The 20,126-nt window shown below is 38.2% G+C and overlaps 2 protein-coding genes and 1 non-coding gene across 6 annotated transcripts; all 3 read right to left on the bottom strand.

Moving 5' to 3' along the window:
* Positions 1-596: 596 nt before the first annotated feature.
* Positions 597-671, bottom strand: TRNAT-AGU. Its single transcript has one exon. It is a non-coding gene; the product is annotated as a tRNA-Thr (tRNA).
* A 36-nt stretch (positions 672-707) lies between these two features.
* On the bottom strand, positions 708-4,651 carry LOC113339088 (U-box domain-containing protein 43-like). Its single transcript, XM_026584487.1, has 5 exons — positions 4,030-4,651; positions 3,140-3,946; positions 2,744-3,050; positions 2,199-2,666; positions 708-2,115 (listed from the first exon to the last, which is right to left on the bottom strand). The coding sequence occupies exons 1-5, from the start codon at positions 4,600-4,602 to the stop codon at positions 1,022-1,024; spliced, it is 3,249 nt and encodes a 1,082-aa protein (XP_026440272.1). The 5' UTR covers positions 4,603-4,651; the 3' UTR covers positions 708-1,021.
* A 5,576-nt stretch (positions 4,652-10,227) lies between these two features.
* Positions 10,228-19,265, bottom strand: LOC113338730. 4 transcript variants are annotated; one of them, XM_026584110.1, is made up of 24 exons: positions 19,159-19,233; positions 18,791-18,921; positions 18,277-18,361; positions 17,514-17,567; positions 16,980-17,071; positions 16,788-16,891; positions 16,576-16,651; positions 15,744-16,176; positions 15,202-15,543; positions 14,774-14,968; positions 14,527-14,625; positions 14,382-14,451; positions 14,142-14,269; positions 13,711-14,038; positions 13,287-13,528; positions 13,038-13,165; positions 12,667-12,784; positions 12,168-12,223; positions 11,992-12,085; positions 11,730-11,913; positions 11,584-11,652; positions 11,379-11,479; positions 11,238-11,300; positions 10,228-10,917 (listed from the first exon to the last, which is right to left on the bottom strand). In XM_026584110.1, exons 1-24 carry the CDS (start codon positions 19,213-19,215, stop codon positions 10,807-10,809), a joined length of 3,360 nt encoding a protein of 1,119 aa, XP_026439895.1. In that variant the 5' UTR covers positions 19,216-19,233; the 3' UTR covers positions 10,228-10,806. The 4 variants fall into 4 exon arrangements, with proteins under 4 accessions (XP_026439895.1, XP_026439894.1, XP_026439893.1 ...); XM_026584109.1 differs by having other exon boundaries at positions 11,730-12,085; positions 18,791-18,918; positions 19,159-19,265; XM_026584108.1 differs by having other exon boundaries at positions 11,730-12,085.
* Between the last annotated feature and the right edge of the window lie 861 nt (positions 19,266-20,126).

The raw sequence follows: 20,126 nt of genomic DNA, 5'->3' as shown, positions 1-20,126 counted from the left end.
GGGGTGTTGGTATTTTTTATTTAGTGATCCTATTTTGGCATTACTCAGTATGCCTCAAAAAAATTTAGTATGCCTCAAAACAGGTTTCTTTATTATAGTGGTTTGTTCTTTATTGAGTTATTGGGTTACTCCTTGTCTCATTTTACTTGTACTAGTCAGACCAACTTTCAAAGAACATCTTTTTTACGAAGGCCCAATCCAAAGTGGACAAGAGTTGGTGCCTTCAAAGATTTCCCTTTAAGTGCACCTGCAGTTTTTCCCACCTATGAAGGCATTCAAAAAACTTGAATCCTAAATGTATCCAGACACTGACTGGATCTAAGCGAACATGATTCTTCCCACCTATTTTGGTCAGTTTGTCTTTCAGACCTTTACGCATCATAATGAGCTAAGAACCAAACTGGTGGTGGACATGATCATGAGATGCTTTACAGTGCAACAGTGTTTTTTTGAAGAGTTGTTTTGTTTCCAAGCCAAGTTTTACACTAGTCATATAAAGTAAAAAAAAAAAAACTGATTAGTATATTTTTCCTCTACTTAGAGCTGGTTCAGAAGAACTGTGCACAGAAAAACCAAGCCTCCAAACAAAAAAAAAATGCTTTCGTTGAGAGTTGAACTCAAGACCCCCCCGCTTACTAAACGGGTGCTCTAACCAACTGAGCTATGAAAGCTGGTTGGAAGTGACGTCCATTGTTCATAACTTGGAATATTGTATGTTATTATCATCTTGGTAAATAAGATGGACCAGACCATAAGTCTTCATATGACTCAATTTACAATGCCAGATCCATGAAACTAATCAAAATGGAAGAGATCACATTTCTCTAGTAAATCTTAGGGAAAAAATATACTAACTTCCTACTTAACTCTTTCTAGTTGTGTATGCATTGATCACACTATCGTCGACAAGATAAAACCATAAGTACATTTCGAAACGCTACAAGTATAGACATTGTTACCTGAGAACTAACAATAAGATTTTTTTTGGGGGGGTTTGTTATGACGGGTGTCGCCTGAAACCTTATCTTCGCATTTTGCCTTGACTTGAGTTCTTCCCACTGACACCGGATATCTGTTTTAAGCTAGTAAGAGCATCTTGAGCATGTCTCTTTGTGTTTGTGTTGCCATGCTTAAAAGCTTCCACCAATGCTCTAACCAATGACTGATTGATTGCGTATCGTTGCGCATGGCTTTCCACTCTTAGTATCCTCTCCAACATCCAAATCGTTTTCTCTTGTAGCTCCCCCGTTCGAACTTCTGTAAACAATTCAATAACGGCGTCGCTTACACCAAGTCGTTCAAGCTCATCAGCTGCCCTTGTTGAACAACTAGGAGTATCATAAACGAGTGTGGATAGTGCCTCCACAGCGGTGATCTGAGCACTCGTGTCCTCGTCATTAAGAAGATCGAGTAAGGGTCTGATGCAGTTTCCCTTGAACAAGCAGAATTGACTTTCATCCTCGCAGGCGAAACTATGGATAGGACAGCTTTGAGTAACCTTAGATGCTCTCCCGCAAAAGAATATCGAAGAAAAGAAACTAGTCGAAGGTTGTGGCTGGAAGTCTGTAGATGCGACCAGAGTCCTTCCACATTCAGATAAATATTTCAAACCAAGAGCAGCTCGTTGCCTCAATCTCGGTTGTTGGGAGCACAGCTGGTCCTTGAAAACGGTCATAAGGCGATGCTCACGGACTGCGTGGAGGACGTTTGCGTCAGGGAATCGAACAAAATGCAGTAACAAACCTAGAAGCCCTTCGATCATGGATGAAGTCAGACGTGATGTTTTTTCACTAGATTTTAGAGAAGTGACGATCCATTTAATAAGACTGGCTCCCAAGACCGTTTGCACTTCATCTTCTGTTAACGGGAGGTTGGCAAGTATGCAGGCAGAATCAGATCTCTCACTATCGGACCTTTCAGTGTCCAGGAGCTTGTCTTTCAACAGCGAGATGCTGTTTGAAGCTCTAAGCTCGTCAACTAGAACTTGTCCCAACCTGTCAGAAAGGATTCTTGTCAGCCTAAAAGCATAATTTCTGTGCTCAGCTTCTCCGTGTTCAAGAAACTGAAGAATGGTGGCGACACCATCTCCGGATTCTATATGCGTTGCAACTGACTCTGCATTAGAGAGATCTTTGGTTAGTAAAACCGAACTAGATAACGTATTTAAGCTCATGCAGACCCATTTTTAAGCTAACTACCTGATGCTTGAGGAGATGAAGCGATTCCATGAAGGATGTGGAGAATTGCAACTTCTCCTTTAGGAGATGAAAGCGGCAAAATCCTCAAAAGATTATGAACAATGGATTCTGACTGCATCGAGTCGCCTTCATCGTTCACACATGCCAACTCCCAGTGACCAGGTTTTGAGACTATATTTGCTGCTATAGACGCCGCGATATCCTTCAAATGCTGCTTGTCATCTTCTTCCGCTTGGAAAAGAATTTCAACAACGGCCAAAAGTACACCTGAATCCACAAGAATTGTAGCATTGTCCTCAGAGGAAGACAAGTTACACAAACATTGTAAACTAGGCTCCTTTCCCTCCGGCTTTGATAACATGTCAAGAAAAATTTTAGAACCTTGTCTAGCAATTTGCTCTTTGCTGTTGTTTGCCAGTGTCATCTTTCCAACCATTGATGCCATTTCAATCTGAACCTCTTCAGTACCTGAATTTCAGGCAAAATCGTATTAGGGTCTATAAAAACAAGTTTTTCAAGTCTCTTTAAAACCATTGTTGACGTACCTTCACGGAGCCGAGAAAGTAAAGGCTCAAATCGTCCTGCAGCTGCTAAGGGGTGAACATTCTCATCTACCTTTTCAAGTCTCTTTAAAACCTCTTCAGCTAAATTGCATAAAGAAGGATGCTCCAGATCCCCTGCCATGCTTGAGAGTAGAACTAAAGCTCCTTTCTCTGATGCAATGCTTGTGCAATAAGATTCGTCGTTTGAAAATTCAAGTAATAACTTCACAGCATATTCTTTCTCCTTCTCTGAACTTCCAATTAGACTATGTATCGCCAATCTAGTCGCTCCTTCTTGTAGCATTACTTGCTAGGGGAAAAGAGAAGAAGAATTATGTCAGGATTCAATACATAACTAGGATTACAAATGAGGTTTGAAAATTCAGGGTTCATCATTACCTTGCACTCGTCGTTTTTGGCGACGCTTACCAAAGCCATAAGAGCTTTGCTCCGCAAGTGTGACCTGATATTCTTTGAACATTTCTTCAACATCTTAACAATAAGAACATCAACACCTTCGTTCCTTATTTTGTACCTGCTCGACGGATGATCCTCGGAGATCTTATAGATTCGATCACAAACACGTTCGATATTTTCAACCGGAAGAGGACAACCCCCACTAGGATACTCAACGTCGAGACATTCCACGGCGGATTTGATCTGAATATCAACATTTCTATTCACCCATTCCTCAATTGCTCCGGCAAGACCAATATTCGGCTTCTGCTCCAAAGATTTAAGAACTTTTCCAGTAACTGGACAAGTCGGATCACGACCATCCCCTATGCACCTTTCAAACCAGTACTCGATTGCGGAGCGCTCGTAAGTCTGAGACGATTCTAAGACAACCGGATATTTCATTACTTCTTTTGTTAGCGGACATAGAAAATTCTTGAAAGGTTGAATTTGTGTATCTTCTTCACAATCCAGACCAAATGTTTCAGCAGCAATTGTTGGATCAAGTGACCAACTGTTAAAAATCCTCTCTAGTGAGTTTAGTATCCGTCTCTCCGCGATCGAATTAGAACTCGCTACGTCGTTGCGCAACAACTTGATTTGTTCTTGTAATTCAGATAGATTGTCATTGTCAGTCCCTAAAGCTCTTGCTAAATCCATCATTATAGCACTTTGAACTGCTTTACTTGTGTGTCTTCCATCTGCTTCTTTCCGAAGTGTACAATAAACCCTCTCTTCATTCTCTGTCACCTTTATCACACAAAAGTCTCAAGGTAAGCACTACAGAACAGAGCAAAAACAGAGCAAAATGAGAGAGAGTTTAGTTTACTTACAGGGAACTGGGAAAGCTTCATATCTCTAGAAAGATCAATAGTTTTCTTATGAAGATCAGGATTACTCTCAAGATTAACAGATGAACCAAGTAATGCTAGCCAACCACCAATAGCAACGGTACGTTGTTGAAGCGAAGAACGTAACGCTTCACTATTAATCAAAACATAGATTTTACTTCTTTCTCTGTAACTCGACAAAGTTTCACTAGACTTGATCAAATCTCCTGAAATCCCTTTTAGTGCTGTTAACACAGAAGCTGAGAAACTCTGATCAGTATTTGATCTGAGAAACTGATTTAAAACTAGTTGTAAGCGCTTAATATACGAAGAAAAACGTCTAGGATTCTCCCAAGAGTAATTTTCATCAGGAACTGAGCAGATTTCTGAGAGGTAATGATGGATTGATTCTACTGCTGCTAAGGGTGATGATGAACCCATTGGGTTGTATGGCTGTGCTTGTGGTTGTGGTGGCGGTGGTGGTGGTGATGGTGGTGATTTAGTTTCATGTGTGTTAGATGATATGAAATGTGGGTCTGGTGAATTAGGTATTGATAATGAGATTTTGTTGATCATTTCTTTTGTTGTTGATTTGACAAGTAAAAGAAACAAAGGAAGACTGATGCTGCTGCAGTCAATAATGATGTCTTTCCAAGTTTTGTACAGTTGATGGAGAGGATTTTTCAAGGCTTCAGAAAGATCGAAGTGACAGCTTCCTTAAGTGTTTGTTCCGAGGGTAATGAAGTCATGGACTGTTGGGCCGTTATATACTTAAGTTTTGCTCTTGGGAAATGCACTTATTTTCCAGAAGATGAAGATGTTTAGCTGGTTTTAGGATCGTAAATGAAACCAAACATGGGCGTGATACCGCCCGGATACGGAGATATGTTTTTTTTTTATCTACATTTTGAGTTCATCATCTATGTATAGAAAATGTTGACGACGAGGAGTGAAGTCCATAGTTATTGTAGCTTAACTTTAAATGATGAGATGATAATGTTGTGCAAGAATGAAGTGATTCTTGGCCCAGAAATTCTAGTCTAGCATGTAAAAATCATCGTCACTTAAATTCACCTTTTGATTCTCCAAGAAAGTGGTAATAAAACAACCCCATGGAGATTCAACATGTCAACTGAACTTAGGCCAAGGTACCACTATATCTAGTGCTGAACAGAAACCGAACCGCACCGATAACCGCATAACCGAACCGTAACCGCACCGAACCGATAATCCAACGGTCGGTGATGGTTTTCATTTTAATAACCGTTAGATCTACGGTTCGGTGTACGGTTTTACCCATAACCGCAAGATAACCGCACCGAAAAACCGATTAATAGGGACCGTCGATTAGTTTTTATCTTGATTAATCCTAACCGTCTAGATTAAAGCCTACACCATATATATTTCGGAACCCTAATTTTTTCAGAAGTTTTCATCTCGTTTCTCTTCTTCTCGGCTCTCGCTCTTCAGTCTGAAACCCCAGTCGCCTCCACCACCAGTAGAACCACCACTTTGATCTTTTAAACCACCTCCATCAAGAGGACCACCACCTCCTTGGCTCTATCTAGTAAGTAAATAGATCCCCTGTTCTATTTCTCATTCTCGTTTCGATTGATTTGTTTGTTTTTCAATTTCTAGGGTTTTTTTTTTTAATTATTCTTCTGTTAGGACTTAGAGTTTCTTTCTTCGAAATGGTTTGCTTGTTGTTTTGTGTTTATCAATCAATTTCTTTTGTCAAATCTTATTTTTCTGATTACAGTCATGGGTTTTTTATTTTAGGTTTTGGTTGAGTTGAGGGGAGGAACTCAAGAAGGAGTCTGAAAGCTATTATCATTCAGTTTGAGTTAAGGGAAGGAAGGAGTCTGATTACAGGTAACTACTAACTAGTTCAATCTTCATTTTGACTTGTTCTGTTTGATTGATGTTTTGAACTTAGGGTTTGTTATTGTGAAAATGTTTTGAAAAAGGTCAGTTGATGTAAAATGAAGTGATTTAGGATCTGTGATTTGATATGGTTGAGTACTGATATGGTTTAATGTTGAATGATGTAAATTATTTCGAAAAAGGGGTTTAAATTTTTAATGGGTGTCGAATGTTGATATGGTTGAGCACTCTGAAATTGTTGTGCAGTGGCAGTGTAATTTACACTGAAATTGCAAGTGCTAGCTAGCTAGCACTCTGAAACTCAGGGTCACTCTGAGCTAGCACTCTGAAATGTATTTCTAATTTAAACTGAGTAACACGACAGTGTCAAATGAAGTTTAGTTTCATTATCAAGTTCAGAACTAACTTGATTGTTTTAAGAAATATGAATGCTTGTATTAAGAAGTAAGAACTAACTTGTTTACCTTTGGTTGTTTGGCAGGGTAATGATTGTTTACCTTTTAGGGTTACGACTGTTTTGAAAGCTGTGAAACAAGATATGGGAAAACTTTATGATGAGTACAACAACATGTATTCAAATGCCAATGCAGAGGAAGGTGACATCATTACTTATTGTTGATCATCATTAGTTCATTACTAATATTGCTTTTTTTTATCATCATTACTTACTATTGATTGTTCTCATGTCTTAGGTACTGGCTCAACATCTGCTGCTGGTGTTGATGACATGGTTGTTTGTGTGCAAGAAGAGAACATTGAGGATATGCTTGAGTCGAGGAAGAAAAGGCGAAGAATGAATGTTCACAATACTCATCCAAAGTCAGAGCTTGAAAGGTATTTGCTTGATGACTGTGAAGCATCCACCAAGGAGTTTGATATTCTAGCATGGTGGCAGGCTAATAATACCAAGTATAAGGTATTTGCTTAATCAACTCTTTTAATAAATTTCTTAAACTAGCATGGTGGCAGGCTAATAGTACCACGATCTTGGTGATGCTTCATTTTCTTAAACCATTTGCTGTTGTGGTTGTTTAAGGTACTATCACTAATGGCAAAGGATATTTTAGCAATACCAGTGTCCTCCGTTGCTTCGGAATCTGCATTCAGTACTGGAAAACGCATTCTTACTCCATGGAGAAGCTCGCTATCTGCCAGGACAGTTGAAGCACTTCTCTGTACGCAAAGCTGGTTGCAGAAACCTATCTCTCTTGATTTCCTATGTGACTACGTACCTGATGACAATTCCAACATTGAAGATGGTAATGGAATCCCTTCTCTTTTGACTTGAAATTTGAATGAGTGTATCTTCTTTTATCTGTTAGTTTCTCACCTGCTGTAACAACAACAACAGCAATCATAATTCATATTCAGCCAAGTGTTTGTATTCTTCTTTGCATTCTTGTTGTTTTTCTTCTTATCTGTTAGTTTCTCTTATCTTATTTCTTCTTGTTTTTCTTGTTGCAGAAATTTTGGGGAAGGATGAAGATTAAGGAGATTGGCTTGAGAGATGGATGGACTGCAGTCTTTTAGCTTTGGTTAACTTGAGAAATGAAGATCAAATGGATGACTGCAGTCTTTTTATGTTATTGGCAACATCGTTTTCTTTTAACTTTCGTTTCATCAGACTTTGGTTATCTTTTAGACTTAAGACTTTGGCTAACTTGTTTGTGAACTTCAACTTTGGTTATCTGTAGACTATGGTTATATTATCAAGATTTAAGTATGGCATGTAGTATCAGTTTATTAAGAATTTCAGAATATATTTATATACAGGTGCAGGGTATAGGTGAAAACCGAACCGAACCGTAACCGAACAGTATCGGTGCGGTTAAAAACCGAACCGAATACTGAACAATTCGGCTACGGTTTCAATTGTGATAACCGCACCGAACACGGTTAGTTGAACGGTTTTACCTATAACCGCACCGAACCGAACCGTGTGAAGCCCTAACTATATCTGGATTCTGGAAGGGAATACAAAACCCAACCTGAAGTTGGATGAGAGTGAAAATAGTACTTAGTATGGAATGTTGTGAAGTGGGAATTACAGGTCCACATTAGCTTGTATTGGTTTCCAACAAGGATGTGAAATTTGAGGGAGTGGTATTTCTAACAAACCAATTGTAAGGGGTTTGTCGAGGATTTGGGTAGCAAAAAATATTTTACATACAAGTCGGTTGGATTTTTTATTTTTTTTTTCTTCCCATTTTTGTAACAATGAATATATAATTTTTTTTATCATGGTTGGAGAAGCATCCACAGTATGAACTTTTTACAATTTGATCATGTGTTGAACTACTCGGATAGGAAACTGCACAGTCTCGTTAGAACTTAGACAGTTAGACTGTAATTGCTCTACGGACCTAAGGAGTGTTAATCTCCCATTCAATAATGCTTTGAAAGTTGAAATATATTTAAAGCTGCGGCGGACTTGTAGAGTTTTGATACCGCGTGCCGATGCTATGCTAGTCTGCAGATACAGCTACCATATTCATGCATGCATCTCCGTGTTACAAAATATTCATGCACCAAACAATCTAATCACCAAAATCTTTCTAGATAAACTCTTAGTAGTTCATGTTTCACTCTCCGGGGCATGGCAGCGGCTCACCTCTCTAGTTCAGAAACATTAAAACACTGTCGTGACTAGAATTCAGTAAGAGTGTGGACTTTTAGAGTCTGATACCGCGTGGGTATGCAAGTCCATGCATCCTTTGTTACGTGCCAAGTCTTACAGTTACATAACATGCTGATCTAGAAAATCTTTCTAGATTCATTTTTCATTCTCTTGGGCAACGGCTCACCTCCCTAGTTCAAATTCAAATTTTAAATGTGGAAAATGCTTTGTATATATCACCAAGCCATTCACGCACACGAAATTACGGAGATCCTTTACATTTTGGACTTGCAAAATTTGCTTCGTTACCAATAGCTGTCTTCTGACCAATTTGTTTTTCCTTCCCTTGCCCAAAATCAGCTGATACGTGACTTAGAATTTGTTTTGCAACCAAATTTACGTCGTAATTCTGTCATTTTAACTGGATCTACAGTAATAATAAATTCGAGTAAATTCTAGGTACTTGGATATCTTCGGTGTGATGTGTGGATACTAGATTGACCGTTGACTATGTGGTTAATTCGATTATCCCAGATGTTTTTACAATTAGATTATTGTTCGTTCAATATCTACAATATGCAAACTCCAAGTATTATAATATTAATCTTGATGCTGTCACTTGGTTTGTCATCCATCCTATGAAGGAGTGCAAGGAAGCAGGCAAGCAGCCCCTCAGCTTGGGAATGAAGCCGCCCTCCGTATGTGAATCTCGGGGGATGTGTTTATGTAATTGATCCCCATTCCCATGTAGTTTAGGGAACTATGAAATTCAATCACTCATTTGAACAAGCAGTTTACAATAATTAAAAGCAAGTTGGCTTCAAACCCCCATGAAACCAAAATTCTTCGTTATTCCCTGCCATTATCAACTAGAAAATCCACTAACAAAATGAAACTAAAACTGTCTTGGGGTCTTGGGTGTAGAAACTGTGTGGCTATTGTGCTGTAATTTAGATAGTTGGGAGCCACCAATTACAATGTTGATTAGATCGAATTGTGTCGAGTATTCAACATTGGTTTTGTTTCATCATCTCAGGTAGGTGCTTCATTCTTTGACCCGCTTATCCAAAATGATGACCAGCAGGCAACAGCTATCTGATGCCAAATCTAAATTACAAGTATTCAAATGCTGGAAGATCGATTTTCACCTAATTTTGTGCGTGTATGACACTGTATCTGTGGGCCGTGGCTAGTACCAAGTTTTTAGGGAACACTGCGTGACTTTCATTTAGTAGTCGATAGACATTTCATATTTCTGCTACATCAATTTCCCTCTGAAGACATCTTTACCCTACAAGCGAACTTTCAACGATATTAGCAAACTCCAGGAGGACTCTCCCTAAAATTCTTCCTTCTTCTCTGTCTTATGAGTCGAGAAATAGTACAAAGTATAGGAGGGACATAAATAAGCCAGACCCACCATCGAGTCCCTTTTCATGACTTAGAAAGCTAGCATAAATAAGACTCGCATAAATAAGTCCATTGTGAGAGTACATTAGTAGGTTCAACTGTTCAAGGACCACAGAGTTCATCAAAATCAGCGTTGTGAACATTCAATGGCGGCCTTCTCTTAAAGGTTTTTGAGAGGCAATTGAGTTTCGAAAAAAGATCAACAAATTGGCTCAACCAAACCAAGCAACAGTCCTGTGAAGCTGTAACAGGGATCGTATGTAAACGTGCACAATTGACAAACCATGAGGTTGGGAGAAAAAAGAACCCTGAGGAAAAAACAAAGAATTTAACTGGGGGTCCAGAGAACTGCCCTAGTGATAGTAATACATTTCAAGTTTGCAAACTAGATCTGAGATTCTGAATGGCTTACAGAGCCTTATAAGATCACTGTGTTCAGGTTACACAAAAAAATTCAAGCAAACAACATCAGAGTGGCATGCACAACTGGAACTCCCAACAAACATATATACAAAGGCAGACCTGCACGCACTTCTATATGACTTGGTACGATGTCAGTTTACAACTATGATCCCATTTCTTCTGTGGGGGAAATCATCTATCTGGTTTTGGCGGAAGGGAATACTACCAGATTGAGAAAGCATCTCTCAATTTTTGAGCGAATTGGTGACGTAATTAACAATTCCTGCTGAATCTTGATGTACATAAAATCCCAGCTCAACATTCATTCTATGGCAAATATACCTAGGTTGGTAGCTACTGTGACGAACCTGCCAGACGCTTTCTCAAACATCACAGCAGAAATTTGCCTGGCTCCAACTTGGCTCACACCAAATGGATGAACAACCTCAAATGATGCCATGTTTTTGTTATATATTCCACCATTTACGACGGCCTTCCATTGTCTTGACAAGTTCGTTAGCCATTGATGCAAAGTTCTCAGCTCCATTACTTAGTTCTTCAGTGTTTCTACGGATTCTCTGGAATTCAAAAGGATAACAAAAAGAAGCTTATTTGGAGTTTGTTTGAAGTGATTAAACAACTTCAACGAAGTATATGATTATATCCTAATAATGGCCCCCAGGTAATTATACTGTAGTGTGCTTTTAGAAAACAAAAAATTGTGGTTGCTAGTCAAATGGATCTTAATGAAACAATTAGATCACAAACATAATATTTACGAAGATTTATAAGCAAAAAGTGTGAAGATATTGTCAGGTATTCTATCGAGATCTATCAAAACTTTTATTACTCAGCAAGAGCTCAAAGAAAATGGATTACCAACAGAGCAATAACCTACCTCAAGTTTTTCCTGGCGTTCCAAGAGCTTGTCTTTTGCCTCTGCTGCTGCAGCAGAAGCGTCCTGGAAAAGTTGCCAGGTTAGAACACACTAACCAAAAAAATAACCAACAACCCAAGGTAACTGGACATATGAAATTACCCCAGCATATTTGTATTTAATCATAATTTCTGCTGGCGTCCTTAGTTTTGGCTTCTCAGGCGGCGCACCATCGAACAACTTTTCTCTATCTTTATCCTTACCTATAGTAAAGAATCATCACATGCATATGCATTATTTAATCAGATCTTGCTCATAAAAAATAGTAGAAACACAAGAACGAGATTCAAGATATCTGAAGTACCACCTTTGTCGTTTTTGCTTTTGTAAGATGATGTAGAAGCAACGGGTACTGGCTCGTCAATTTCTATATCATCTACACCGAAACAGAGAAAAATGTCTAAGAGAATGAAGGAAAACAGAAAGGATGGAAACAAGAGAAATATTTGGTACCTATATTAAGCTCCTCTATATCTTCAAAATCCGGAATATCTAGAGCTGCATATGAAAATGGGACGCTTGAAAATATGCTTTCTAAATGTAGACGAAAATCAGATGATGGGCTGGTAGCAGAATCCATTGCTTGTCCCTTCTCCCCTTTAAAACCCTTAATGATACCAAGAATTCCGGGGCTACCCTGTAACAGAAAAACATACTCGATTAAATTACTACGCGAAACATAGGATATCAATGAAAATATAAGAAATCCTTGAACCTGTTTTTTCTTCTGACTTGAGGAGAACCTGATAGCGGCGTCAGCAGCAGCAGCGAGAACTTTGTCATGAAGACAAGGTAAAGAATCCGAAATCCTATGGAATCCATTAAAAATGTTATAAATTTGCTCGAGGATGCATATACACATGGTGGCTAGACAATACAGACGATAGTTACCTGGAGTCACTTTCAGAGGCCAAGAAGGAGATGAAAGCCAACTCCGACCCATTTACCTACAGAACTTATCAAAATTATTACTTAGATCCAAATTTGACCAGTAAAACCACATATGAACTTCCGGGACAAAAAGAGTGAACACTGAAGAATTTATTCATCAGAATTTCTTTATGCACATACTTCAAGCATGTGTAGTTTAAGTACTGTTCTGGTCGGTATGCATATAGAAATGTAATTTCCACCAAAGAATATGAGGTTAAAATATCTTCTAGCATTTGAAGGACACCGATAAAGAAAATGGAAACTCCTGGACAGCAAATTACTTGTAACTGCTAATCATGATCTTTTAAACAATCAAGGAACACCATTTTAAAGAGTGCCGCAAGGAAAGATAAGAAGTATAAATAATGTGGAAGAACTATAAAAGATGAAACCATTATATGCCAGTATAAAAAGAAACCCGTTATTATCCGTAACAGAAAGCAAGGATGATACTTACCACTGCTATCTGTCCCCTCTCAGTAGAACATACGGTTCTTTCCATGTTAGTTTTGAAGCTCCACCTAAGAATTGACATTAATGAGCTTTCTCCCACGACTTTTAAATCCGGAAAGGACCTAACCAAAGAGATAGCACCAGTATAGACCATTCAATTAGTCAAACAAAATTCCCATAGCCAAGAAAGTCTTTGCACAGAGAACCATGTGTACATCTTTATCACCAAAGCACTTAATCATTGTTAAGGTCATCGCCATTTTGAAAAATTCTTTAGAAGAAAACAAAATCATCACTTTGGAATGTTGATCTTCAGTCAAAAGATGAAAAACGAAAAGGGATTTCAAAATAAATAACTATAAAGTTAACACTTACCTTATTTCAATCATTCCAGTCTGATAGAGTAAAATTATCCCAGAAGCTTTCTCATTTGTCGTTTTGAAAGTTGTTGTCCAACAACAGGGTTTCGAAAGACTCACTTTGCGGATGGAATTATTATCCCCCTAAAGTAAAAAGTAGGTCACATAAGTTTGCAAAAGAAAACAACAAACAAAAAAAAGGCAAAAAAGGAAAAAAAGGAAAAAAAAATAAAAAATAAAAAATAAAAAAATAAAAGAAGCAGACCTGTATCACGGATTTTAAAGAGTATACATGCAATGCATCCTCGCAACAAAGTACCACAAGTGAATCCAATGACCTCTTCCCAGAACTTCTGCTTTCCCTAGAGCTCCGAATCTCGATTTGTGGGTTAACTCCAACAAGGGTAGTACTATCCTTGGACAGCTGCTCACTTTGAGTAGCACTATCCTTGGATAGCGACTCTGAGTGCTCCGTGGTGGATGCTTCTGAAGCCAAAGAGCTGTTATCTGAAGTGGACTGACAGCACTCAGAAAAGGAATACTAAAAGAACATTAAAATGATGATGGGTTTGACAGTAAATGAAGGAAAAACTCGTAATACTAATCCTACTGAAAGGGAAGGAAAAAAGAGAAACCAAATACATAAAGAAAAATCTTTTGATTACTCAAAAAATAATAATTGAACTTGCCTATTATATACATGGAAATTGCAGTTGAACCCTTCTTTTGTTGTGTCCCCCAAGAGCTAATTGTGTTACCAGTAACACTGTCAAGAACTAATACGTGTGAATCTCTTGTCAAAATAAAAACTTGTCCATCAAGAGGGTCCTTATTTTCTATCTGTTCTGCACCAGAAGCGCCCTTTGGGCTTTTGGGAACCTTTTGCTTCGAACTGTGTAACAAGCTACAAATGTCTGTACATGCCAGAACATCTGTTGAAATAACTGGGGAGCTTGAGCCTGATACACACTCTTTAAGATATAAAACTGATAATGAACTCATATCAAACATTGCAACCTGGAAAAGAAAGCAGCAAAGACAAATCTCATAAGTAAATAACCAATTAACACACTCACACTCCAAATAATAAGTAAAGTTGTTAGAAACTTTTAGTACTAACCTGACCACATTCAAACCCTACGGCAAGTTTGGCTCCAGAATCTGCATACTGTAGGGTCCGAATTGGAGAATTTAAGATGCAAAAGGCAGCTATACATTGAAGTCCTTTCGCTTGATGCAAACTGTGAACTGGAGACAAAGTTGCATACGTGAACATAGTTTTATACCTGTTGATAGACAGGATGCATACAAGTACAACAAACTACAAAAGAAACAGAGTCACATAAATCTATCAAATCACCTTCTTGATTATTTTCTGACACGAAATGAAAACTTGTCTCTTCAGAATTACCAAGTCTATATATACGAACCTACAGAAGAAAAGATAATTAGAATAGTGTCATAAGCTCATTTAAGCCTGAAAAGAAAAACCGAAATAACCATACCAGACCGCTTTCACTGCCAACGGCCAAACTTGTACTGAGGAAGCAAAAATCCAATGCTGATACAGGGGCACTGGCTCCAGACACTTCAATCTTTTGTACCTGCCGAATACAGCAGTAAGATACCATTTCCTTATACCAAGTACTAAACATAACTTTGCTAATTAGCATTATCGAAGTAAAAAGACGAACACCCTGTGCTAGTAGTAAATAAACGAAAGTTCTGGATCATCTGTGCTGCTAATCTAACCTCGCCTTCTAAGGCAGCAATAGGTGAGAGGACTGAATATGTTGCATTCCGTAATTGAATAGATCCGTCTTTATAGCCTGCAATGTATACTTTCTCCACGCCATCATCTTCAGAGAAGGGCAATTTTTTGGAAATTCCACCGGTCAAAGGCCACTTTGTACCCGCAGATAGTGTAGCTTTTAGATTTAAGGATGCCTGCTAGGAAGAAAAGCAAAATGTATATCAATAAACGTAAAGAAATAAAAAGCCTGAAGCCTCGTTGGAAAATCTTTAAATTAACTGACCATGACCACTGAAATAGATTACCTAGCTTCTTTTCTCATATATAAGAAATGGCCATAGTACACTATTAATGGTTAATAGATAAAGGAGCCATAGTACACCTTTAAGGGTTAACAAACAAAGGGAGTAACCTAGTACCAACCCACCTCTAGGAGAGCCTTTGATGAATGTCCTTCCATGGGTACTGAACATAGCTTAGCCACTGTCATGTGTGGTTCAGCCATAGGTACCACCACAGGAAACGGTATTGGGCGGACAGAAGGACTTTTTTCTTGCTGAGATAAAAGTGAGGCCAGCATAACATCATCATATACGTGCAATTGACCAGGGTTAGTCAGTAAAAAGAGGGACACGCCAGTTGTATTATTCTCTGTTGCCCCGGCATTTTGAACTAAAATCATATCTGCAAAGGATCCATTAAGAGAGAGATCCACGCGGTTGACGCATCGTATAGCTTCTTTACCGGAGGAACATTCAAGACTCGAGGCCTGCAACAGCAACATAAAAGAGTTAGCACAGCTCATAGGACCTGTGTGAAGATTATCAAACCAAAGAAGCATCAGTGCCCTGTTATGGTGTTATTTTTCTTATGCTACTAAGTACGAAGTATTAACTAATACTAGCACATACGGCGACATAATATGTAAGTGATCAAGGAGCGGAAACCAGAATCAGAGCTGAAACGTACGGTAAGGACTTCTTCAGATCCTATGTCATCACCTCCATAGATAAATAATTGCCCTCCACGCTCATTGTTTGATCTACTATTTGCGGACCAATGTAAGACAATGACCGGAATCTTTCTTTTCCCAGAAGATGATTGTAGCTTAACAGCATCATTAGATGATCCCCCAGCTTGTGGACCTTTGATAGAGGACACACTTAACATGTTCCATAGAAAAATATCACCATCAACATATCCGACAGCAAGAATGGATCCATCAAGAGATGCCCAACATAGAGAGCTTATTTCTTTCTCCTCTTGCTCCAACTCAGATGTATTTTCCTCAACCACCTGATCATCTTTCAATTGGAGATCCTTGTGGCCTCTAAAAAGGACAACTCGACTTTCAGAAACATCCCAGAGGACGATCAACCCATTCTCATATGCTATCATCAGTCTGCAGAAGTACCACAGTTGTTAGAATGCAAAGGTAAGGTGAAATCTGAAGCATTGTGCTAGCAAAATTTCACTTTGACCCTCAGACTATGCCCAAAACAACCATACATCCCATTGCGCATTCAAAAGGTAAGACCAAAGGTGTTATATGGTGATCATATTTTTAACTTTCCACCAACCAAAGATATAAAGGAATTTGATATGTCAAGCTCTTTTGATTATAACCATGCAACATAATCACCTATTTAAAAAGCCAGATATTTTTTCTAGATATCTAACAGATGGAGGTACGGCATGTTGTGTTCTTACAGAACTACCTTACAACCTAGTTTGTTATCCCATAATAATACAAATAAATAAACCAAATCCAGAAACTTAAATCACATTCAGTATATCTTGCCTATTCCCAGAAGTGCAGGGTTGAGGGAGAACTCCAACAACAGATATATGATCGGGTAATGAAACCCCAGCTGCATCTGTGAAATAGCATAAATTACGATATTAGAAATATTTGAAGAGTAACAGATATGCAAGCTAATCTGAAAGAATAATAGGAGAAAGAAGTGATTTAACTTATATATGCTTAAGCATATAAAGACAACATCCACGTACCAGCTAAAGAATTTGCTGGAATATGATATGGCAACTGCAAAATTGCTACTTCTTCAGCATCGTACTTCAAGACAGACACCATTCCATATTCATCTCCAATGTACCTATACAAAATATCAGAGCAACAATGTCATGAGACATGTATTTGATGTGTTAAACACACAACACACTCCGAGGACAGCAAGGCAGTACATGAAATGGGTGCCTGGTATCACAGAGAAAGCAGTTATGTTGCATTCCCACTTTAAAGAGTCAGCTATCTGCCTGTGTTCCAGATCCCAAACCTGTGAAATTTGAGGTAAATGATCAAGAAAAAGAGAGAAAACCTAATAAATGGGCTTGCAGCCATTTTAAAATTATAGCATTCTCAGGATGGACACGTTTAGAAATGGTTTGGCGAAGAATCTTCACAGTACATGTACATAGCAAGTCGAAACAAGGAAACAACCTTCGGTCTTGGTGAATACAAATGCAAATGTAACAAAAGAATCAGACAGACAGCAATATGTCACATGTGCCTAGAATGCATGTCAACTCTTGTATTCAATTTTGGAAGCCAGACTTCAGGAAACCCAAACTACTGCTAAGATAAGCAGCAACCGTATGCAAAGGGATAATTACATAAAGACAACTAGATCCATATGCAAAGAAAAGCTTATGTTTAGAAACAATGATTCATAGAGATGCGGAAATAAGAAAGTGTTTAAAGATTCGAAGCAACAATACCTGAATATCATTTTCGTTTGAGACGCTCACTAGAAAACCCTGGTTGTGTAGGAACTGCGAAAATCAATGATTTGGTTACAATGACAACTTTACTGACTGAAAAGTGAGCATTATTGTTTAAAGCCTGAAATAACATAAGCATTTCTAACTAAGTTCTCATTTGTTTTCAAATAATCAGGTGTATGATGCAGCATCAATCGAACAACTGCATACCAATTTCATCTAATGTTTGCCATGTTATACCTTTATCCATATGGATTGCTATGTCTCGTGTTTAATAATACTGCAAAACTTTTGCGCACTAAAGAATAGATTTTCAGTAATTAATACTAGAAAAGCAAAAAATAAATAATCAGAGGCTTCTTGTCTGCCACCAAGCAACCCTGACTCAGGCTTTTCAAAATTGGATTGTAACTTTGCAGATCTGGAGGAGTTCTACATCTTTCTAGGTTATGCAGAAAATGCAGCAGATACACCAGCAATATATTCGGATAGTTGGAGCCATCTAAGGGACAACCTAAGCGACAATGTATAACAGACATACTTGAGATGAATCACCAAAGCTTCTTTAGCCCAAGATCCACACACTCACATGAGATACATCATAAAACAGGGAAGCAGATCATATAAGTATATGTATATGCTTCATATCTGAGTAGCCGACTGCATTGAGAGTACCAAATGCACTTGGACATGATAACATCTAGACAAACAATTAAACCAAACGAAAGGCAAAGATCATAGAATGCATAATCTTACGAACCTCCAAATTTTTGAAGGGCAACTGCTTTGGAGATATGAGAAGGCCTTCCACATTGTCACCGCCGACCACTTTTATTCTGCCATCCCTGCAGTTATCCACATAATTATGTATCAAAGAAAGAGAAAATGAAAAGAAAAGACTGAAATAACTAACATGAAAAATGCTGTGCAATGTGGCATAAGTAACGCAATTACGCAACAATGTTTCTCCGCACCTTAGTTCGTGATTGTATATAAAATGTTATTTTTATCCTAAAATTTCTTCCCCAGTAGTATTTTCTTCTTACATTAGGCTTTCAACTAGATAAACTTCTCACATCGTATTTTTCAGTTCAAGAAACTTCACAAGGTCAATCAACCAGAGCTAGGGGTTGTCATTTAATTTGCAGATAACAAACAAGATCCAAGCTTCATCCAGATTTCACTACGGTATGACCTATGTATGATAATTAAGTTAGCTTACTAGAGGCAACAACATAAAACATGAAGAAGAAGAAGAAGAAGAATGAACTCACAGTGTCCCAATTGCCATTAGACGTTGAATGGGGTCGAAAGCAAGTATCGAGGCAGTTGACGGGATACCATAATGATGAGCAATGTGAGGATCCAAATCTGCTGGTGCCACACTTCCTTGTACATTTTGCTGCTTCAATTTAACATAAATGAATATTAGGTTTAAAAAAATGATCAAACAAGAATTTTAATCTAATAGAGAGCAATTCATATATTTATTTTGTTATTTTTTAGATGAAAAAGAAAAAAAAAATGGACCTAAAATAACAAGTATTCAGCTGAAAAATCAGAAATTTGTTGAAAAAACAGAAAACGAACGATTCCGTCCCAATTGAAATAACGATTGAATTCTGATTATAGCTTTGATTACCTGATTATTGTTATGATGATGATTCTTTGCTTTCTGCAAGAGACGAATAGCAAACATGGTGTAATCGATAAACGAATAGACTGACTTTTTCGCAAAGATTTCATTTTTATTTGTGTATTTGTTTCAAATGGGAACTTAGGCTTCTCGAGACTTGTGTGATGAGATTGACGAAGATTAGATTATGCTGTAGAAATATACAGTGTGACGCGATGTATGGCGTACCTAGCTCATACGTGTTAGTAGAGTGTAAGTTACGTTTGGAATAAAAAACGACCAGGACGAAATGTACGGAGTAAAGATTTGGTCAGATAGATATAGCCTGGCAGAATGACATTCAACAATTTCAAGTAGGGCTGCACATGGGTCGGTTTGGGTCGGTTTTGGCCTCACCCACCACCCGACCCACTGATTACGGGTAATAGAAGTTGTCACCCGCAACCGATCCAACATCACAATGGGTCAGTTTTCACCCGACCCATTGTGACGGCGGGTTTGGTCGGGTCGGTGGTGGGTTACCCACCATAAAACAAAATGACATTACAATAACAAGGAACAGAGTTATTGAGTATAACTGTATAAGTGTATAACAAAGTTGATAAAGCTAACAATAAAAAGGAACAGAGTTCAATTGTTCAAAGCTCAAAAGATAAAAGAGTGCATTACTATTGAGTATTGCCTACTATACTAAAGTCTAATATCATATAAAGCGACCAACAACGAGTCGCTACAAGCCTGCAAGTTTGTGGATGTTTTACCTCCGAATGCGCTGAAAGCCTGAAATAAAACGAAGTCTGTAAATTAGTTACAGTAACAAAGATGAACTCAGAAAGATCAAGCTACTGACAATGACCCTTGGCGTCATTACCTTGTCTAAGCCAATAGGAATCAATCATCTATGACGATGGAAGAAGCAGCAAGGTCACCGAATAGCTCTGCAAGTGAAATGAACAATTAGAATGAATGAAAGG

Source organism: Papaver somniferum, unplaced genomic scaffold (genome assembly GCF_003573695.1).
Source record: "Papaver somniferum cultivar HN1 unplaced genomic scaffold, ASM357369v1 unplaced-scaffold_19, whole genome shotgun sequence".
Lineage (NCBI taxonomy): Eukaryota > Viridiplantae > Streptophyta > Magnoliopsida > Ranunculales > Papaveraceae > Papaver > Papaver somniferum.
Note: the sequence above shows the minus strand (reverse complement) of the source record. Positions and strands in the feature narration are given on the sequence as shown.

Coding starts and splice junctions, on each gene's coding strand:
- LOC113339088 (XM_026584487.1), bottom strand. CDS start 4,602: ATGATCAACAAAATCTCATTATCAATACCTAATTCACCAGACCCACAT. Junction 3,051..3,139: donor CCAAAAACGACGAGTGCAAG/GTAATGATGAAC, acceptor CTTTTCCCCTAG/CAAGTAATGCTACAAGAAGG. Junction 2,116..2,198: donor TTCATCTCCTCAAGCATCAG/GTAGTTAGCTTA, acceptor TCTCTAATGCAG/AGTCAGTTGCAACGCATATA.
- LOC113338730 (XM_026584108.1), bottom strand. CDS start 19,215: ATGTTTGCTATTCGTCTCTTGCAGAAAGCAAAGAATCATCATCATAAC. Junction 17,072..17,513: donor CAAACGAAAATGATATTCAG/GTATTGTTGCTT, acceptor CAAATTTCACAG/GTTTGGGATCTGGAACACAG. Junction 16,652..16,787: donor TCCAGCAAATTCTTTAGCTG/GTACGTGGATGT, acceptor GCTATTTCACAG/ATGCAGCTGGGGTTTCATTA.